The sequence below is a fragment of the Mustela nigripes genome, chromosome 5 (assembly GCF_022355385.1).
Source record: "Mustela nigripes isolate SB6536 chromosome 5, MUSNIG.SB6536, whole genome shotgun sequence".
NCBI classification, from domain to species: Eukaryota; Metazoa; Chordata; class Mammalia; order Carnivora; family Mustelidae; genus Mustela; species Mustela nigripes.
Window position 1 is genome coordinate 97,584,036 of NC_081561.1, and position 21,815 is coordinate 97,605,850.

A 21,815-nucleotide genomic window follows, 5' to 3' on the forward strand; every position below is an offset into this window, starting at 1 on the left:
CTTTCAGGAGCCTCTTATATTTGATATGTCTCCAAACAAGAAAGAACCAAAATCTGGGGTCTGGCGAGTCCTTACCCCCTTTGCCACAGCTATGAAAGAAGGCTAATGTCTGTGACATGACCAGTTATTTTTGAATACATTTTCCTATAGAATCATTGTTAAAAGTTATAGATCGCTTTATATTGCCATTAGTATACTTAATGTACATTATGGATCAATTCTGATTTTGTGATTGATCTTGTAAACCTTTGCACATTTATAACATTAAGAGCATGTGTTCTGGGTTCCAAATAAGTAACTTTCAGAGTTTTTAGGCCTAACAGTTTTCTAATTTGGGTGTGACTTAGAATAAGTGACCTCAAATTACATCTAAAGAGTATTAAATTTTATTCATGTCATTCTAACAGTTATCTTTAAATTTATACTTCTCAAACAATTACAATCACTCTTGTGGTTGAACTTTCCATCCATATCAAATAAAACTAAGGAAAAATGGTCAATTATTTTAAAATAATATTTAGAGTTCTACACATGTACATACATGCATGAGTATAAGACTACTGCTATAGTTTACAGAGTAAATCCAGGCTGCTGATAGTACCTTAATTCACTCTTCCAAGATACTCTCTTAATGCTAGAGCCATAGCATTTAAGTGGTATAATAAATACAAACTTATTTTATGGACCAAATAGTTTTGGATACTGTTTAGATTTCTGATACATTTCTATATAGGAATTTGGGTCTAATATGCCTTACTCAAACATTACCATTAGTTAAATAATACTCTGTAGTGGTCACATATTTAATATATATATTTAAACAATAAAATTGCTTTATATACAAACATTAAATTTAAGAAAAAAATTGTTAAAGTATATACCATGTAAATTTAATATTAATATGCTTCTTGTTTTGCCCCATTGTAGGTGTTAGAGCATAGGATCTTTTTTATTGAGTTCCATTATTTTTTTTTCTAAGATTTTATTTATTTATTTGACACAGAGAGAGAAAGTGATCACAAGTAGGCAGAGAGGCAGGCAGAGAGAAAGGGGGAAGCAGGCTCCCTGCCGAGCAGAAAGCCCGATGTGGGGCTCGATTTCAGGACCCTGAGATCACGACCTCAGCCGAAGGCAGAGGCTTAACCCACTGAGCCACCCAGGTGCCCCTGATTTCCATTATTGATTTCATGTTCATGGTAAATGGATAATATTTGAGTAAGGGTATTATATACTCTTTTTGGGTTAGTGACTTATTAAATAGAAGGATCTTGTATTACATTTTAATGAAAAGCATACTGTTGGCTGTTATTACAGGTATGCAACCAATTAATCACCTTTATTTTTCTTATTATTTATAAGCTGCTAGTTTAATGAGCTCTTGTTTTGTTGTTTTGTTTGCTAGACATTTTTGGCTCTCATAAACCAAGTGTTCCCTGCAGAAGAAGACAGCAAAAAAGATGTGGAAGATAATTGTAAGTATCAGGTCAAGAAATAGTTCTCAGTGCAGTAAAGGAAGTTATCCTTCCAAAAAGTAAATTAGTGGTTTTATTACTAGGTATACTATACTGGTTCAAAAGAAATGTAGCCTTTTGATGTGAAGGTTCATGTGAATGGAGGAGCTCAAACGTCCTGAATTCATTATTGTCTTACATTTGTACTTTGATGAAAGAGTCTTACATATCCTTTTAAAGTGTTATTTCGGTTGTGTAAATGTGGGAAATGGTCATAATTTACTATGAAGTCTGAACCAAAAATCTCTTGTTAACAGTTTTGAAAGAGTTCTTTTGAAGCTCATCTAGAATCAAATAGCTTTTATAGTAGTATGTATGGCTAATTTGGAAGTTGAGTCAAGAGGTCCCCCACTGTTTAAAGGAAACAAACATTAAAAAAATGTATAGTAAGTACTAATTGAAAAGTCGCTTTTATTTATTTATTTTTAAATATTTTATTTATTCATTTGACAGAGATCACAAGTAGGCAGAGAGGCAGGGAGAGAGAGAAAGAGAGGAAAGGCTCCCTGCTGAGCAGAGAGCCCGATGCGGGACTCGATCCCAGGACCTGAGATCGTGACCTGAGCCAAAGGCAGAGGCTTAACCCACTGAGCCACCCAAGTGCCCCGAAAAGTTTATTTTATTTTTATTTTTTTAAAAGATTTTATTTATTTGACAGAGAGAGAGAGATCACAAGTAGGCAGAGAAGCAGGCAGAGAGAGAGAGGGGAGGAGGGGAGGAAGCAGGCTCCCTGTGGAGCAGAGAACCTGACGCAGGCTCGATCCCAGGACCCTGGGATCATGACCTGAGCCGAAGGCAAAGGCATTAACCCACTGAGCCACCCAGGTGCCCTGAAAAGTTGATTTTAGAACCTTGAATTTTTTTTTTTTTAAAGCACAATTTGCCTTCTTTTTTTTTTTTTTTTCAAAGATTTTATTCACTTATTTGACAGACAAAGATCACAAGTAGGCAGAGAGAGAGAGGAGAAAGCAGACTCCCCAAGGAGCAGAGAGCCCGATGTGGGGCTCGATCCCAGGACCCTGGGATCATCACCTGAGCCGAAGGCAGAGGCTTTAACCCACTGAGCCACCGAGGCGCCCAGAACCTTGAATTTTATCTTAGCCTGGTGAACAGGCTATGTTTATTGTTACATTTTCAAGGTTAAGCAGTTTTATTTTTTATTTGGCAGTAGTTTTCTTTAAAGATTTATTTGTTTTAGGGAGAGAGTGTGCAAGCTGGGGAAGGAAGAGAAGGAAAGAGAGGAGAGAAGCAGACTCCCTTGGAACCCAAGACAGGGCTTCAAAGGGGGTCAGTCTCATGCCCCTGATATCATGACCTGAGCTGAAATCAAGAGTTGGACAGTTAACCTGCTGAGTCACCCATGCACCCCTCTTTGGCATTGTTTAAGAATCATGGGTATCATTAATTGGGTCTGACATCAAAAACTCTCCATTTAAGGAAGAAAGGGACTCCCAGCTGGTTTAGTCATTAAAGCATGTATTTCTTGATCTGGGGGTTGTGGGTTCGAGCCCCCAATGGGTGTAGAGATTAACTAAAATCTTAAAAAAAGAAGAAAAAAGGTAAGAGAAAAGAATGTATTTTGTCCTTGTTGATTTTTCTCTGGAGTTCACATTTGAGTACGTGTATAATGTCCCCATATGTGAATGGGACAGCGTGGAATAGTAGAGTAATGGGAGAGCCGGGGACTCAGGGAAAGCCTGAATTTTGATTCTGACTGCTGTTGGGAAACTGTGTGCCTTTGTCAATTTATCTCTCCTCTTTGAGCTTTTCACCTGTAAATTGGGAGTGATAATGTGTATATTGCATGTTTAGAGATGATATCTTTAAAGTGCTTGATGCAGTACCTGACCTCTAACAGTCTCTCAAATGGTAGCTGTTGTTATTAGGTGTAGGAGATTGAGGAAAAAAAAAATATGTGGAGTTCCTTTCCAAAATTGTTGGAGAATTTGTCTTATGGGATATTTTTTTGAAGAGTAATCAGAACCAAAACAAAAAAAAAAAAAAAAAAAAAAAGAAAGAAACAAAGAATGAGATTCTACAGTATTTAAAATCAGAGAAATGGTTTTTTTCTGTTAAAACTTGCCGGCACATTCAGAACTACAAATTAATCCTTTTTGTATATTAAAATAAAACTTTTTTGTTTACGTATCCACATGTAGCTAAACATAATAAATGGTTTTGAATTACTTTTAAACCATTTCTTAAATTAATATTTTAAAACATGATTGTATTATATTCTCTGTGCTTCCTTTAAGTTAGAATTCCTAATCTCACAATATGTTCCCCTGAAAAAACTAATAATTTAAACCTGTACTGACATGCGAATGACAGCTTGCTCTTATTTCTTTACTTCCTTCCATACACACCCACAGCCTTATCAGGAATATCTGTTAACGAAACTAAATAAACCCCTACGTAATAAAATATCTGCCAGTGGACACAAGGGTCTTCCTCTTAAATTGTACTACTCGAGCTATTTTATTTCATTAAGACTTGGAAAGGTAAATGGTATTTCAGAATGGTAGTTCAGAGGAATATGAGAGAAGGGGGAGTGGTTTAGCATTGTGTTTTGGATAAGAAAAAATGACATGTAGATCACAGGCTCTTGGGGGATGAAGGTGGAAGTAGTATAGGGATATAGAAAGGTTGGTGCCCAGAAGCCAGACTAGTATACCTCTGCTGCCTACCTTCTCCAGATCTTTCTCAATTCAAGGGAAAGATGCCTTTCAACTGTTAGGAGTCTTCACTCAGTAACTTCTTGTTGTATTCTGCCACAAATGGCATTAGAAAATAGTGAGATGGGCACGTGGTAGCTCAGTTCATTAAGCATCTGATTCCTGATTTCAGCTTAGGCCATGATTTTGGGGTTATGAGATCTAACCTCATGTTGGGTTCCACACTGGGCATTGAGCCTGCTTGGATTCTCTCTCTTCCTCTCCCTTTGCCCTTCCTGTCCCTTTTGTCTTTCTCTCTCTTTAAAGAAAAAAAAAAAAGAAAGAAAAAAGAGAAAACAGTGACATGTGTGCTTGGAAAGTGAACTGGCTGCATTATATGACAATAGAGGCATAAACAGTCTTTTTTGAGGCAGATATCATAGGAAACTCTTGTTTGACAGGACTGGTCTGTGGTAAGCATCATAAACAAAGTACAAAGAAGGAAGTAGTTCTAGTGGTGATGGTGGTAGGGGAATTATCCTTTGTGAAATAATTTTTTTTTTCAGATTTTATTTATTTATTTGACAGACAGAGATCACAAGCAGGTAGAGAGGCAGGCAGAGAGAGAGAGAGAGAGAGGAGGAAGCAGGCTCCCTGCTGAGCAGAGAGCCCGATGTGGGACTCGATCCCAGGACCCTGAGATCATGACCTGAGCCGAAGGCAGAGGCTTAACCCTTTGAGCCACCCAGGCGCCCTGTGAAATAATTTTTGAACAGACCTTAAAATATAGGTAGATTTTTGACATATAGAGATATAGAGGGTAGAGTCCAATGCATGAATATATTTGGGTTTGATAAGTAGTTTAGTCTGCCTGCAAGTTAGTTAGTAAAGGGAGTTATGGACAATTATATAAAAATTATATGAAAAGGTGAGTTGAATGCAGGTTTAATAAGGGCCTTGATTATCAGACTTGAATATGGATTTTGGTAGTTGATGGAGACTCACTGATGTTTTTTGAAGAGGAGAAAGATATATTTTTTTTTTTTTTTAGATTTTATTTATTTGACAGTGAGAGAGAGGGAGAGAGATCACAAGTAGGCAGAGAGGCAGACACAGAGAGGGGGAAGCAGGCTTCCCTCCAAGCAGAGAATTCGATGCGGGGCTCAATCCCAGGACTCTGAGGTCATGACCCGGGCCGAAGGCAGAGGTTTAACCCACTGAGCCACCCAAGCGCCCCGAAGAGGAGAGAGATTTAATTAGTGTTCTAGTTCAGTTAGATTTATGTGCTGAGTAGTCTGGATAAATTAGAGAAGAGACAGAGTGCTAATAATAGAAACAAAGAGATTGGGGAAAAAGAGTGGTTTGTCTACTATAGCATGTGGTAGAAATGGAGAAATGAAACCCAAGGGAGTGGAGGGCTGGGAGAGTCTATATTAGACTGGGAGAATAGAATAAGTTAGATATATTATACTATGATAATGTATGATACAATGTATGTTAACAATTATATATATATAAAATACTGCATATATATATATATAGAGAGAGAGAGAGAATTGCACTCTGATGTATTAGTAGAGCAGATTTCAGAAAAACAAAATTTCTACCCTGATTGTATTGTTTAATTAGCTGCATGTGCTGGGTTAACCCATATAATTTTCCTGGGACTCTTATTTCATATCAGATGTAAGGTACTGACTGAATGATCTCATGGTCCCTTCTCATTCTAAACTTTTATCTTTTTTTTTGTTTTCCCTGTAAAATTCTGAGATCTGATTTGATTGGTATAATCACTTTATTATATTGAAAGTATTAAAATCAGCGCTCAAGTAGTACTTAATTTCCACTTGACTTGTATTCAACTTCTTAGCCAACTTCCATTAATATGTACTCACCTGTAATCACTAGATGTACTCACCTTTTTGGAAATTCATTGTTTAAAAATACCACTGTAACACATAAGTAAACTGGATATATTTTAATTTGGCCTCTGGGGTTTTACATGTCCCAGCGTTTTAAAAAGATAGAATTAAATCTAACCTAGCCAGGTGGATTTTAGCTTGAATCAGAGTGATTCAGATTAAGGTAGTATTGTTTTATTTTACTTTTCTTCTTCAAATATTTAGTGTTTTACAAATTTTATGTTTCAGGTTCACTAATGTATTTAAATGAAGCCACTCTTCTTCATAATATCAAAGTTCGATACAGTAAAGACAGAATTTATGTAAGTATTTTACAGATGATTTGGGTTTTTGTGGGGATAATTGTTTTAAATGCTGCTTTGTGGTTTTTGTTAAGCTTCAAATTTTCTAACAGGAAAATTTTATCTGAGCCTGTTGAATAGAGTGTGACCTCCATAAGGATAAGGATTTTTTTTCTAGTTTACTGCTCTGAACACTTAATGAATATTTGTGGAATGAAATAATGAATTCAGAACATCATCTAATATCTTTCCAACTTAACAAGTCCAATTTGGTTGTTTCAAAAAACACTAATTATTTGGGATTTTGATTTCTTATTTTTGGCATATGTCTATAAATATATTTAATTAATTCACTTTCCATATTCTGGAAAAAGTTAAGGTAACTTAAAAAGATAAAGAATGTATATTGAAATAAAAACTTTAATGACAAAGAAATGTAAATTAAAATAGTACCTCAGTACCTGAGGAAATCTCAAAAACACTAAAACACTGATCATAGAGCCTAATAGTTGCAATATTTCATTAAATCTTATATAACTTACCTTATAAAACCAGAACATTAAAAAATGAAAGAAAGTTCTTTTAATATTAGTTAATAAGATTTATACCACATTGTTCAGATGGATACTTAACTAGTATGTTTTAATTATAATTATTCATTGGGAATGTATGAGGTTTTATTCTAATATGACCTAGTTGTAGATTCCTTTGTTAGTTGGAGATAAATGTAGTTCTCCTGTTGTAAAGATGGGACTCCATTATTTTTGAAAGAAGAAAACACATGGCTTCTTTGACTCTTCCCAGATCAAATGGCAGTCTTAATCTTTTATATCACTATCAATTTGCCTAATTATACTGACTTAATTCTGACTAAATTACCTTTAGTCTTTGCCATCTGTCCACATAGTGACAGCTGGGAAATAGAACTAGTCTTGTCTTTTTCAGGAGAGTTTACTTGCTGTCTTTCAATTGTATACAATATTAGTCTTCACTTTCTTTTTTGATTTTTTTCAGAATCAACTGAACAGGATATATTTGGGTTGATATGTGGCTATTTTTGATAGGAAGTATATTTAGAAGCAAAATTCACTCAATCAGCAAACTAATATTGAGAAGCTGCTGTATGCTAAATGCTGTTTTAGTTACCAAAATAATACACATTTTTTAAAACTTGTTAAAACAATTGAACTGTGGTAATAAGTTATTAAAAGTTGATTTGGAGCTAACCAGGAAGCATCACCTTTCAAATAAAAAAGGTCACTATTTTTTCTGTACATGCCTTACATCACTTGTGGTAGAGCAGTCATGTTTATTTTAGCAAATTTTAATTGTTTTAATATTTTTTCTAGAAATTTGGAAAATTTCTATTACTTTTACAAGGAATGATTATACTTTTTAAGAATTGAGATACTTCATTTTAATTTGGGATATTTATATGAAAGCTTGACACTCATGGGATTTTTATTGGCCTTTTACTAAATTTCCTGTGTTGCAGTGTATTGCACATTACTGACTCTGACCATTAATAACTGGAGATTTATACGCACATTAGTTACACTTTCAAGAATATTAGTTGTCTTTTTTTCACATATAGTTGACCTACAAGTCTTTTCCTAAATTGCATGATTGATTAAAAAAAAAATTACCCGCTTTAGTTTTTGTTTTTCATGTATAATGTCTATTATCACTAGAGTATTTTAAGTTTATTCCTAGATTTTTTGATCTTTCTTTTCCTAAAATATGTATGCAGTTGGGCAAATGACCTCTGTTAGATTGTGACTGTCTGGCATCATCAGCTTCTGTTTGGAAAACCAGTATTTTCAAAGTTACCTGAGGCCATGATTGGTATGTTTTTTCCTAGCCAATTATGTCTTTTAGTTACAAAACTATTAAGAATCAGCAGTGCATAACTATAGTTATTATTACTATAACATATGGAAGAAATGGAAGCAGTTTGGAATAAGAGTTTAGATTTGATTTTTTTCTATTTCTCAACAACCAAAATGATCACTTTTCTTCCTTAGACTTAAGTAGAACAACAGCTAACTCAAATTTAACATTTTCATTTGTTGCTAAAATCTCTGTTATTTTCCTTTGTTTCCCACAGAAAGATTATTACCTGGAATTTAAGATTTTTTTTACTCCACTGCAGTAAACATTTTTGAGAGCATTCATTGAATTTTAGATTAGTAGTCTGAGAGTTCTTGGTTTCTGCATCATTTCCTTTCTACGGCTAGGAACAGAAAAGAGAAAAATATGGTCCTGTCTGCCCTAGTTTAGCTGATAAACAACAACTAATTGCTAAACCACAACTTTTTTTTCTACCCACAAGGAATTTTATAAATCCTATTGGTGCATTTTTCTGGTATTTTAGAGCCACAGTTAAATTCCAAATTTAAAAGCAAACTGAAGTTGCTCATTAAACATTTAGCCTGTCAATATTCTAGGCAATGGTTCACATGCCTTGTTTTGCAAAAATGTGGGACCAAGTGGTCACCAGAGCACTAAATTAGTCCTTGGCTTTCAGTGATGGAGATTGGCCTAGAGGATCCTATGAACTCTTTAAGCTCTTTAGTAACAGGGTAAATAAAGTAGTCCAGGTAAGGAATATAAATGACTAAGACTCAAGCTGTAGGAATAGAAAGAAGTAGGAGAGTAGAGTTCTTAAGTAGAGTCAACAAAGAAGGCTGATTGAAATGGAGGCTTAGACTCAGCCCCTGTCTCAATGTCTGTGGTGGCTTGGTGGTGATGCTGTGAACCAGGGGGCAGGAAGGAGCATATGGGAGGAGAGTGTGTTCTTTGAGGCAAAGGGTAGTCAAGAGAGGTAATCTTGATTTTGGATCTGCTGAGTTTGAGGTGCATATCAGGGTGAGAAGTTGAAAGTATTTATTAAGAATTGGAGAAATATGGGTCCTATAGAGTGTATGTTTAGGGCTTGAAATGCAGATTTGGAAGTCCTAATTTATATAAAGAATTAAAGGTGTCTTATTTACTGTATTTTCTTTCTCCCATGAGCCTTGTTTAGTTTTAGATTAAAATAGTAATTGGAAAATTTTATGTTCACGCTTTTTCTATTTAGACGTATGTCGCCAACATTCTGATTGCAGTGAACCCATACTTTGACATACCTAAAATATATTCTTCAGAAACAATTAAGTCATATCAAGGAAAATCTCTTGGAACAATGCCACCTCATGTCTTTGCAATTGGTAAGTAATTTAATTTTTTTCCTTATATTGTACAAATTTGATGTTTTTCTTTTGGATTAATAAAAGCTGTGAGTTGAATACGTATTTTGGTGGCCTTTATCTATTTTGAATGTATCGCCATTATTTAGGAGCATGTATCTTACACAGGATGGAGAAGACTAGTTTTGCAGCTAACTCATGGGGTAGTTGTACATCATTATCTTTGTTAAATGTGTCTGTGTCTTCCTAAATATGTTCACCCATTTGAAAGTAGGATGTAATAAAAGCTGACCTAATGGTTCTTTTGACTCCTTGACATGATCAGCTCCATCTTACAAGTGTCCTCCTTCATAGCTTTGAGGCCCAGGCCTTCCATCGTTATCCAGGTCATCACTTGTGAGTGTGTTGCTAAGGCTTAGATATAAGCCATAAGAGCAGACTTCTTCCCTACCTTATCTTGCATCAGGGCTCTATAAGTGTTAAGAATTAGAAATGATATATGCTTCTTATCTCTAGGGAATCCACGTGGAAAGACAGCAGTTTTTGCCTCAGTTTTTCTCTCATCTTTAGCTCTGAGGAACACAGAGATGGTTTTTTTTTTGACACACACACACCCCTACCATAGCTGGTGACTGCAAGTACAGAGATGTTAGTTAACCCTTTGGATCCAGACATAACCAGCAGTTAAATGATGACATGTTTTGTTAGTAGTTCTTAGTGCAGTCTGTTTCTCTTTGGGCCTTCTTTTCATGCCTACGTTTTGACCAAACCAGGCTTCACTTCCCAATTTGGCTGACTTGAATACTAGGTAGAGTGAATATGTCAGCCAAATCCAGTGCAATAGCGGAGTGACTTTTGGTTCTGAGATGCTTTGATGGGCATTAGTATGTTTCGTATTAGCTAGAAAATGGTTCAAAATCCTTAGAACCTGAATATGACCAAGCTCATCACTGGAGAGAAATTATGTATTTAAAATGTAATAGACTGACTTATTTTTAGTTGTTAACTGCTAAAAAAAAGTGTCTAGAATAGTATCATGAAAGTGGGTGGAACAGATTGTTGATAAATTTTCCCCTTATCCTAACCCCTGGTCAGAAGGATGAATATACTCTTGCATGGTTTCCATTTGGTCCAATACAGTAAAAACCATTTGTAAAGCTTCATTTGTATGGGTAGCACATGTCTGAAATGAAGAAATAGTTGCCTATAGAGCTAAATTGGTTAGGACCTAATTTTGAATTAAAACTATCTTAATATAAGACCATTTAACAGAATCAAATTGTGTTCAACTTGTCTTTGTAATACTACTACTACCACACAGATTTTACAGTTATGAATTTTTATTTCCAGCAGAATTTTTGGCTGCCTGATTTCTTAATTGGTAGCTGTTACTTCTTGCTTTTCCCTTGGCCTTCATTTCCCTGGGACTTCAGTGAATATTGTATTATTATTATCATTGTTATTATTATATTATATATATTATATGTATATTGAGCATTCTTTTTTTTTTTTTTTTTTGGATCTTCTCTGGAATTAGGAAGAACTGAGCCACAGCTAATAATATGAGACATGCTAGTACAAACATAAGAGTTGTTTATTTGGATTTCATATTACTTATTTGTCAGCGTAATAAGATAGGACATTTAAAGTAAAAACTTTCAGAGATGTTCTGAACACTTTTGAATGATTTTATTTTAAAGTGTTACTATCTATAAACACACATTTATTATTTAAGAGTAAGTGTTCTTTGATAATAAAACAACTTTGTATCATTTAGGAAATTTGTATTTAGTACACCTCTCATCATTAATGTGTTATTTTGACCCTAGCTGATAAGGCTTTTCGAGATATGAAGGTGCTTAAGATGAGTCAGTCTATCATCGTATCTGGAGAATCAGGAGCTGGCAAAACAGAAAATACAAAATTTGTTCTAAGGTGAGGTGTTTTTAGCTAACCTTTTAGAATCTTTTGAATAGGTTTATTTATTTTTTTTAATTTGTGGAAAAAATCTTTAGCATAACACTTAGCAGTTTAAACATTTCTCAGTGTATAGTTCAGTAGTATGAAGTATATTCACATTGTTTTTCAGCCAATCTCCAGAACTTTTTTTATCTAAAACTGAAACTCTCTGCCTGTTAAACAACTCCATTTCCCCCATCTCAGCCCATGCCAACTACCCTTCAGCTTTCTACTTCTGATTTTGACTACTCTAGGAACCTCAAATAAGTGAATCATACAGTATTTGTCTTTCTGTGACTGGCTTATCCCACTTAGCATAATGTCCTCAAGTTTTATCCTTGTTGTATCATGTGTCACAATTTCCTTTTTTTTTTTTTTTTTTTTTTTTTAGTTTTTTTATTTAGACAGAGCAAGCACAAGCAGAGAGGAGGGTCAGAGAGAGGGAGGGAGAAGCAGACTCTCTGCTGAGCAGGGAGCCCAATGCGGAATTTGATCCCAGGACCCTGAGACCATGACCTAAGCTGAAGGCAGAGGCTTAACTGACTGAGCCACTTAGGTGCCCCTTGATTTCCTTTTTAAGGCTGCATAATATTCATTTTGTTTACCTAGTCATTCATCAGTGGGCACTTCAGTTACTTCTGAATCTTGGCTATTGGGAATAGTACTGCTGTTGAACATGATATGAATAAAGAGATACAAATATCTCTTTGATTGAACAGGTTGACTTTGCATACTTTTGCACACTTTATTTTATTGTATTTTTTTAAAGATTTTATTTTGAATTTATTATTTATTATATATTTTTTTTTTTAGAGAGGAAGAGTGGGGAGGGGGCAAAGGGAAAGGGAGAGGGAGAGATAGAATCTGGATCTCACAACCCTGAGATAATGACCTGCGCAAAAATCAAGAGTCAGATCTTAACTGACTGATCCACCCAGGTGCCCTAAAGATTTTATTGTAAGTAATATCTATACCCAGCTTGAGGTTGAGACCCACAACCCTGAGATCAAGAGTTGTATGCTCTATCGACTGGGCCAGCAGGGTGCCCAGTGCATACTTTATGACACAGTTTGAATTGGTAGGTTCTATCCCTTTTAAAAACAGACACCTTATGTGGAAGCTAAGCTATAGATTGTTGAAAACTAGTTCTGACGTATTCTTCTTAAATGAGGATCCTAGAGGAGACCGATGCTAGTCAGCCTTTACATTCTGTTCTCAGTATTCCTGCTGTGAGTGTGATTGAAACCATTTTTTACCTTAAGCTTATGACAGTTGGCCTTCTAATTCTATCTCCTCATAACCCTGTCTCAGTGTATCCCCTTTGTGGCCATCAAATTAAATTCCACACTTTGTTTATAATCATTGCATTATAAATATGGAAGGAACTATAGCACTCATTAGTTTCGTTCCTTCAGTTTACATACTTCAGTTAACTTAGAAAAGTTAAATCTAGCGTTGAAGCTACTGGTAGGACCAGTGCATTCTGAATTCTCTCCAGTATTATTCCCACTAATACAGTCTTAGCCAATTGCTGGTGGGTCCCTTCTTGACATTTTCTATTTTTTTATGCAGATGTATGCTATTCAGTTATTTATATAAAATTAATTTAGAAGTTTGTTATTGTGCGTTATGTATATGCAATTCTGATTAAATGAGTGCTTCCTAATACTTTGGGAATTTTAAGTGGCTCAATTTCTTACTTCTCTTCTGTATGTAAGAATCATACATTGAGTCTATAGTTTATATACAGCTTTGAAAATGAACAAATAATTTAGAAACTGTAAACTTCTAATACAAACTTATGTTCTAAGTTAAAGATTACTTTTTGTTTTGAAATGTTCTGGGAAAATAGTTGTTCAATTATATTTAATCTTTGGATAAAACAACATGAAGAGTGGTAATTTCCTCATTGTTCCATGGCAAATTACCTTATTTTCTCTAACCATATAAATTGAATTAATATGCTATCACAGAAGACTTTGGAATCTTATATAGACAATGAATATTCTTATGTAAAATGTGTCACATCTTTAAAACCAAATAGTTGGTTAAATTCAGAATATTTCCAAAAACAGTTTAAAAATAATGCTGATTTTGATGTTCAAGGTAATCCAAATTGCATTTCAGGTGTTTAAAATGCTGTAACAGGCATCTGGGTGGCATTTGGTTAAATGTCCAACTCTTGATTTTGGCTCAGGTCCTGATCTCAGGGTTGTGAGATTGAGCCTGAGGTCGGGCTTCATAATGAGCATGGAGCCTTCTTAAGATTCTCTCTGCCCCCAGTGGTGTCAGGCTCTGTGCTCAGTGGGGAGTCTGCTTGACAATTCTCTCTCTCCTTCTGCCCATACCCCTGCTTTGTTTTCTCTCCCTCTCTCTCTCAAATCTTAAAAAAAGAAAGGGATAGCAGAATAGTTGCATTTAAATATAAATTTGTAAATTTTAAATGACTAGTTACAGAAATGATCCTGGTTTAAATTTTATATGTATTAAATAATACTAAAGTTTCAACTATGGGTCTCCTGGGTGACTGAGTCAGTTGGTTAAGGGTCTGCCTTCAGCTCACATCATGATCCTGGGGTCTGGGATTGAGCCCCATATCGGGCTCCCTGCTAAGTGGGGAGTCTGTTTTCCTTTCTGTGTCTGCCTCTCCTCCCTTGGGTGTGCTTTCTCTCAAATAAATCAATAATATCTTTAAAAAAAAGTTACAATTATAATGTATACAATGTTGTTGTCATGTAAATTTTTTTATCCTATATTTTAAACAGATATCTGACTGAATCCTATGGAACAGGTCAAGATATTGATGATAGAATTGTTGAAGGTATTGTTAATCTTTAAAATTTTTATTTTTTATTGTTAGATATATACTGAAATAAACTTGTGAGAATCCTCTAAGTGATCTGGAATGCTCTCCCAGAGATCCAAAAGACTCTTCCATCTCCTACAGATCTTTGCTGAGATATCTTTTGCTTTATTTAATGTCTGTTGTATTCCCTCTCACCCAATGTAAGTGCTAAGAAGACAGGGATTTTTATATATTCCAGTCTCCTAGAATAGTGTCTGATACATGAAATAGGACCCATAAGTATCTCTCAGACGAATGAAATAAATACAGGAAGCTTTCTGGCCTCTTGTTTGTTTTGTTGACCTTGTTTTTTGCAAAGGAGAGAGGAAGAGGGTTATTTAGAATTAAAATGTTTTTTTAAGGGGAAATTTTAATGACTTAGTACAGTTGGAAGGCAGGAGTCTGTAAATTGATTTCCTGAAGTTCAGTACTTGCATACCCCTTAGAACGTTTTCTTACACCTGGTTTGGAGACTGCTGGTCTGGTCAACCACCAGGTTGAATCCACACCATACTCCTGCATCATAGATTCCTTTCTGCTCCCCCCACTTACATTCTTGTTTCCCTGTAATTTGTTCTCTATTTGGAAGTTGGGATGATCTCTTTTGCTTTTAGTCTTTTAATGGCTTCATATTGCTCTCAAGATAAAGCTGTAAATCTGTAACACAGAAAGTGAGAGGAAGTTCTGGGTAGGCTAGGGCAATGGCTGCGTATGTGGTTGGCCTGCAGGCAAGCCAGAGACAGGGAAAAGGGAGAAGGTAAAACCTACCCTTGGATCATAAGCATGAGAGCTGAGGTGGGACTATGACTGTCAAAATTGTCTCTGACTTCTCACCAGGTGGGCGGGGAGGGATCTAGTTCCTGAGGTACCAAATGAGATAACTCTCTTTCTTCTCATAATGATGATGAAATTAACATGTGTAAGATGTATTATGCATTGTGTCGCTTGCTGAGTATCTTTTCTTAATTTAAATCCCTATAGAATGAGGTAGGTACAATTTTATCCCTACAGTACAGATTAAAAACTGAGGTTAAAAAAAATTTTAAGTGGCTTGTTGAAGAGCATATAGCTCATCAGATGTGGAAATGGGATATAATAAACTCAGGCATCTTAACAATGTGCTATATACTAAGAGCATATTTTAACACTGTTACTATTTTAAAGAAAAATTTCAGTTGAACAAAAATTTATTAAGGGGGGCGCCTGGGTGGCTCAGTGGGTTGGGCCGCTGCCTTCGGCTCAGGTCATGATCTCAGGGTCCTGGGATCGAGCCCCGCATTGGGGTCTCCGCTCAGTGGGGAGCCTGCTTCCTCCTCTCTCTCTGCCTGCCTCTCTGCCTGCTTGTGATCTCTGTCTGTCAAATGAATAGATAAAATCTTTAAAAAAAAAAAAAAAAATTTATTAAGGTCCTTCTGTGTTCATACATTTTGATAAATCACAGCAAGCAAATGTGTATATTTTTTCACAATTATGTGAAATATACATGTAGATGAACATAAATACTCTAATAAACATTTTTATTAAGTTTGCATCAATGAAGTTTTTCATGTTGATATAAATTTATAGTTTTACTTACAGTTCTCATTGTGGTATTATAACACACCCAGGTGTGAAGATCTCATAAGTAATGCTTTATTCACTATAAAGCACCTCTCTTTAATGAGGGAATAACCTTTTAAAATTGAATAAATAAATAAACAAATTATGGACTAATTCAATAAAGTACTAATTAGTATTCTGAGTTGTTTCCTTGAAGTACAAACTTAACTTGCAAATTGGATATTAACCTGGTTCCTTCTGTGAGAATGTGGTGTATGTATACATAGTGTGCGATAGTTGAGAAAAGTTGGAAAGTATTCCAAACGTTTCAGTAGAGGATAGTAGATATTAACTAGCAGAACATAGAAATCATTTGATGCCATTTTTAATTGAAGATTGGTTGTTGGTTTTAGAATGAGTACATCAGTAGCATTACTGTAATCTTCTGATAGGCTGTTATCCTAATTTTGGATATTTTACTTAATATATTTGATACTTCAGCAAAAACTAGTAGTTACCAGTAAAGGAGTTGGGGAGACCTGTAATTGAGTTCCCTTTTGGCTGGAAGCTAGTCATGTGGCTTTTCACAAGTCAGTTGATTTTGTTAACCCATCAGAAAGGTTAGGTATATATGCAAACTTTTGTTTCAGTTTTAATATTTTCTTACTTTTTTTGGCAAATGAAACAGCCAGAGAGTAATCTTTAAAAGGATTTGGATACTTGTTAAGCTTTCTATGGTAGATAGAATAAGAGAGATGGACTTTAAAAGATTTCATAAGAAAATTCTAATAATAAACATTGTGAAGCAATTTATGAGGTTGCAGATAGAAAATATATAATATTGGCACAAATCTGGGATGTTTATAGTTGAGACTGATGATTATAACAATAGACTCTAATGGGGAGCCTGGCTGGCTCAGTTGATTGTGATCGACTCTTGATCTCCACTCAGGTCTGATCTCAGGGTTGTGAGTTCAAGCTCTGCATTGGGCTCCACACCTAGTGTGGAGTACTTAAAAACAACATGAGAGAAAACAAACAATAGACTCTAATAAACCTTTTTTAGTCATATGGTATGTATACATTATTATAAGATAAAAACAAAATTTTACATTTGTTTATTGGGAGTTTATTTTCATTAAAAATATTTTTATTAAGTTTTAAATTTTAATTCCACTGTAATTAACATACAGTGTTATATTAGTTTCAGGTATAAAATACGGTGATTCAACAACTCTTTACATCATTACTCAGTGCTTATCATGATAAGTGTACTCTTTAATCCCCTCCACTTATTTTACCCATTCCCCCATCCACCTTGTCTCTGATTTTTTTTTTAAGATTTTATTTATTTATTTGATAAAGACACAGCAAGAAATGGAACACAAGCTGGGGGAGTGGTAGAGGGAGAAGCAGGCTTCCCACTGAGCAGGGAGCCTGATGTGGAGCTCGATCCCAGGACCCTGGAATCATGACCTGAGCCGAAGGCAGCCACTTAACAACTGAGCCACCCATGTACCCCTGATACGGTTTGTTTTAAATGAGTACCCTCAAAAGTTATTTTTTTTTCAACAAGAACATTTTTTATTGAAGCATACATTAGGAACCATGGTTCTAAAATATAAATATAATATATTCCATCCAAGAAAAATAGAATACACATTTCTTTAAGTACACAGAAGACTCCCTGACTAAATCACATAGAAAGAGACATGGCAATTATTAGAAATTTAGGAAGACTGACGTCATACCAAGTATATTCTCCAACCAAAATGGTACAAGACTAGAGATAAAACAAGGCTGGAAAATCTACAATGTAAATATTATATATTTAATGGTAAATATTAAATAACACACTACTGTAGAAGCAGTGGACCAAATAAGAAATCAAATGGTAAATCAAAATATGTCTCAAAACAAATGAAAAAGAAAATACAATATTCCAGAATCTATAGAATGCAGCAAAAGCAGATGTTAGAGCGAAATTTATACTATAAATGCTTGTATTAAGAAAATAAATAACATTACACCGTAAGGATCTAGAACAAGAATAAATTTAGGTGAAATGCTGAAATTTCGTAGAGGAAGGAAAAAACAAAGAAGAATCAGAAATAAATAAAACAGACAATAGCAGTATTATAACATGAAAGTAATGACCAGTTTTTCCAAAAAAAGATAAAGTTGACACTGCTTTAACTACATTAAGAAGAAAAGGAGAAGTGGGGTACTGGGGTGGCTCAGAGGGTTAAGCCTCTGCCTTCAGCTCAGGTCATGGTCCCAGTGTTCTGGGATTGAGCCCCGCATCAGGCTCTCTTCTCAGCAGGGAGCCTGCTTCCCCCTCTCTCTCTGCCTACTTGTGATCTTTCTCTCTGTCAAATAAATAAAATCTTAAAAAAAAAAAAAAGAAAAAAAAGGAGAAGACTTGAAAACTAAAATGAGAAATGAAAAACAGTATGACAGATAACCCCAGAAATACATACATAGTGTGATAATAGATTACTATAAACAGTTAATACTAACAAGTCAGGTAACTTAGACAAAAACAGGATGATTCCTAAACACACACAAGTTACCACAATTGAATCATGAATCTTGAATCCAAGAAATAGGAAATCTTCTTACCCCAATAAAAAGAATGGAAATTGAGTTAGGAATCAAAAATCTCCCAGCACAGAAAAGGCTAAGACCACATGGGCTTTGTGAATTCTACCAAAACATTAACAAAATAATAATAATGACAGTCTTTATCAAAGTCTTATAAATAATGGAATGGAGGGAACATACTTAAAATCATTCTATGAGACCGTGCCACCCTGTCACCAAAGCAGGATAAAAACAATACAAGAAAAAAAAGTCTAGTTTGTCTGATAGAAGTATTGCTACTCTGACATTTGTGTGATAAATATTTCTCTACCCTTTCACTTTCAACCTGTATGTGTCTTTACATCTAAAATGAGTCTTTTGTAGGCTGGGAATTTAAAAACTGTTGTTCTGAGGATCTTTTTTAGTCATTCTCTAACTTATATGTTAGATTTTGTTGGATGTACATGAAAATATTAAGTATGGAGGCTTTATTAATATATAAAAGATTTTAGGAAAGTAAGTCAACTAATAACTTCTTGCGTGTATTTTGTTCACCAGGGTTTTGCTCTTTACTCTATATTATAGTTCCTATTCCTTTAGGGCTGATGTACTTGTGAAAACCTTTAAATATATAGGGAGTAATTTTTAAAGTTGAGTTCTGAATTTTGTAACCTAATGACTTTAAAATTTAGTCTTTCCTTTACCATTTACATTTTCTTTTTACATAATTTGAGTAGTTTCCCCATCTTCTGTACTTTACTAGAGCCTGAATATAGTGGTAATCAATAGATATTTGAGGGATTTGACATTACATGTAAATTCCTGCATGGTAATATTTTTGAAAACATTTTTTTGTATTAATAAGGAAACACACTATGCATATTGTTTTTTAATTTTCCTTCATGCTGTTTTTTTGATGAAATATTTTTATTTCTTTTTCAATAGCTAACCCACTCTTAGAAGCCTTTGGAAATGCAAAGACTGTTCGCAACAATAATAGCAGTAGATTTGGAAAATTTGTAGAAATACATTTCAATGAAAAGGTAAGTGAGAATGAGTTTTGGGATGGTATCTTTGGGAAGTGTTTGTGAAAAACACAAGGGTCTTGGGGCATGTGGATGGCTTAGTTGGTTAAATGTCCAACTCTTGATCTCAGTTCAGGTCTGGATTTCAGGGTCATGAGTTCAAGCGCCATACTGGGCTCTGCATTGGGTCTGGAGCCTACATTAAAAAAAAAAAAAAAAAAAAAAAGAAAGAGAAAAACACAAGGGTCTTGACAGAATTGGTGCTGTCACTGAACTCCTGGTAAATCCATTTGCGTTTCTCTCTTTACTTTAGGTAATTGGGAGAATATATATATATTCAGTATGACTTTCATAAATATTGTAAGCTTACATTTATTTAGTTATCTTCTTTTTTTCCCTTTACTTGATAACTTTTATAACCTCTTTGATATAGACAAATGTTCATTAGAAGAATAATTCAACATTGGTAGGTTATACTTTCAGTACAGACAAAAGGTTGATATCCAGGATCTATAATGAACTCCTCAAACTCAACCCACACGAAACAGGCAAACATATCAAAAAATGGGAAGAAGATATGAACAGACACTTCTCCAATCAAGACATACAAATGGCTATCAGACACATGAGAAAATGTTCACCATCATTAGCCCTCAGGGAGATTCAAATTAAAACCACATTGAGATATCACCTTACACCAGTTAGAATGGCCAAAATTAACAATACAGGAAACAACATGTGTTGGAGAGGATGTGGAGAAAGGGGAACCCTCCTACACTGTTGGTGGGAATGCAGGTTGGTGCAGCATCTTTGGAGAACAGTGTGGAGATTCCTCAAGAAATTAAAAATAGAACTTCTGATTGAGAGTCAAGATGGCGGAGAAGTAGCAGGCTGAGACTACTTCAGCTAGCAGGAGATCAGCTAGATAGCTTATCTAAAGATTGCAAACACCTGTAAATCCATCGGCAGATGGAAGAGAAGAAGAACAGCAATTCTGGAAACAGAAAAACAACCACTTTTTGAAAGGTAGGACCTGTGGAGAAGTGAATCCAAAGCGACGGGAAGATAGACCCTGGGGGGAGGGGCCGGCTCCCGGCAAGCGGCAGAGCAACGGAGCACAAAATCGGGACTTTTAAAAGTCTGTTCCGCTAAGGGACATCGCTCCAGAGGCTAAACCGGGGCGAAGCCCACGCCAGGTCAGCGTGGCCTCAGGTCCCGCAGGGTCACAGAAGGATCGGGGGTGTCTGAGGGTCGCAGAGCTTGCGGGTATTGGAACAGGAAAGCTGGCTACAGAGACAGAGCTGACAGTAAGATCACAGCTCGGGGTTACCTTGAACCGGTCCCAGGCTCGGTGAGCTCAGAGCGCGGCCGGAGGTCAGGCAGATGGGAGTAACTGGGCGCTGTTCTCTGAGGACACACTGAGGAGTGGGGCCCCCGGGCTCTCGGCTCCTCCAGGCCGGAGACCAGGAGGCCGCCATTTGTATTCCTGTCCTCCGGAACTCTATGAAAGCGCTCAGGGAACAAAAGTTCCTGTAGCAAACCCGAGTGGATTACTTAGCCCGGCCCCTGGTAAGGGCGGTGCAATTCTGCCTGGGGCAAAGACACTTGAGAATCACTACACCAGGCCCCTTCCCCAGAAGATCAATAAGAAATCCAGCCAAGACCAAGTTCACCTACCAAGGAGTGCGGTTTCAATACCAAGGAGAGCAGCAGAATTCCAGAGGAGGAGAAAGCAAAGCACGGAATTCATGGCTTTCTCCCTGTGATTTTCTTTTTTTCTTTTCCTTGTGATTTTTTTAGTCTTGCAGTTAATTTTTTTCTTTTTCATTTTTTTTCTTTTCTTCTGCTAAAATTTTTTAACTTTTACCCTTTTCTTTTTTAACGTTTTTGAACTAGTTTAATATATATATTTTTTACTTTTTATATTTTTCTTTATTCATTTTCTTTTTTTAAATTCTTTTATTTATTTTTTCTTTTTTATTTCTTTCTTTTTGAACCTCTTTTTTATTCCCTTTCTCCCCCTTCACGATTTGGGATCTCTTCTGATTTGGTTAAAGCATATTGTCCTGGGGTTGTTGCCACCCTTTTAGTATTTTACTTGCTCCTTCATATATGCTTATCTGGACTAAATGACAAGGCAGAAAAATTCACCACAAAAAAAAGAACACGAGGCAGTACCGAAGGTTAGGGACCTAATCAACACAGACATTGGTAATATGTCAGATCTAGAGTTCAGAATGACAATTCTCAAGGTTCTAGCCGGGCTCGAAAAAGGCATGGAAGATATTAGAGAAATCCTCTCGGGAGA

General features: G+C 35.6%; 1 protein-coding gene across 8 annotated transcripts in view; it reads left to right on the top strand.

Annotated features, from left to right (window-relative positions):
- The window catches only part of MYO6 (myosin VI), a 151,488-nt gene that overhangs the window by 59,308 nt on the left and 70,365 nt on the right, over positions 1 to 21,815 (top strand). For all 8 annotated transcript variants that reach the window (XM_059400953.1, XM_059400954.1, XM_059400956.1 and 5 more), the window contains exons 3-8: positions 1,403 to 1,472; positions 6,316 to 6,389; positions 9,448 to 9,577; positions 11,386 to 11,491; positions 14,281 to 14,336; positions 19,428 to 19,525. In XM_059400953.1, the coding sequence (XP_059256936.1) occupies positions 1,403 to 1,472; positions 6,316 to 6,389; positions 9,448 to 9,577; positions 11,386 to 11,491; positions 14,281 to 14,336; positions 19,428 to 19,525 (534 nt within the window). The remainder of the gene's footprint in view (positions 1 to 1,402; positions 1,473 to 6,315; positions 6,390 to 9,447; positions 9,578 to 11,385; positions 11,492 to 14,280; positions 14,337 to 19,427; positions 19,526 to 21,815) is intronic.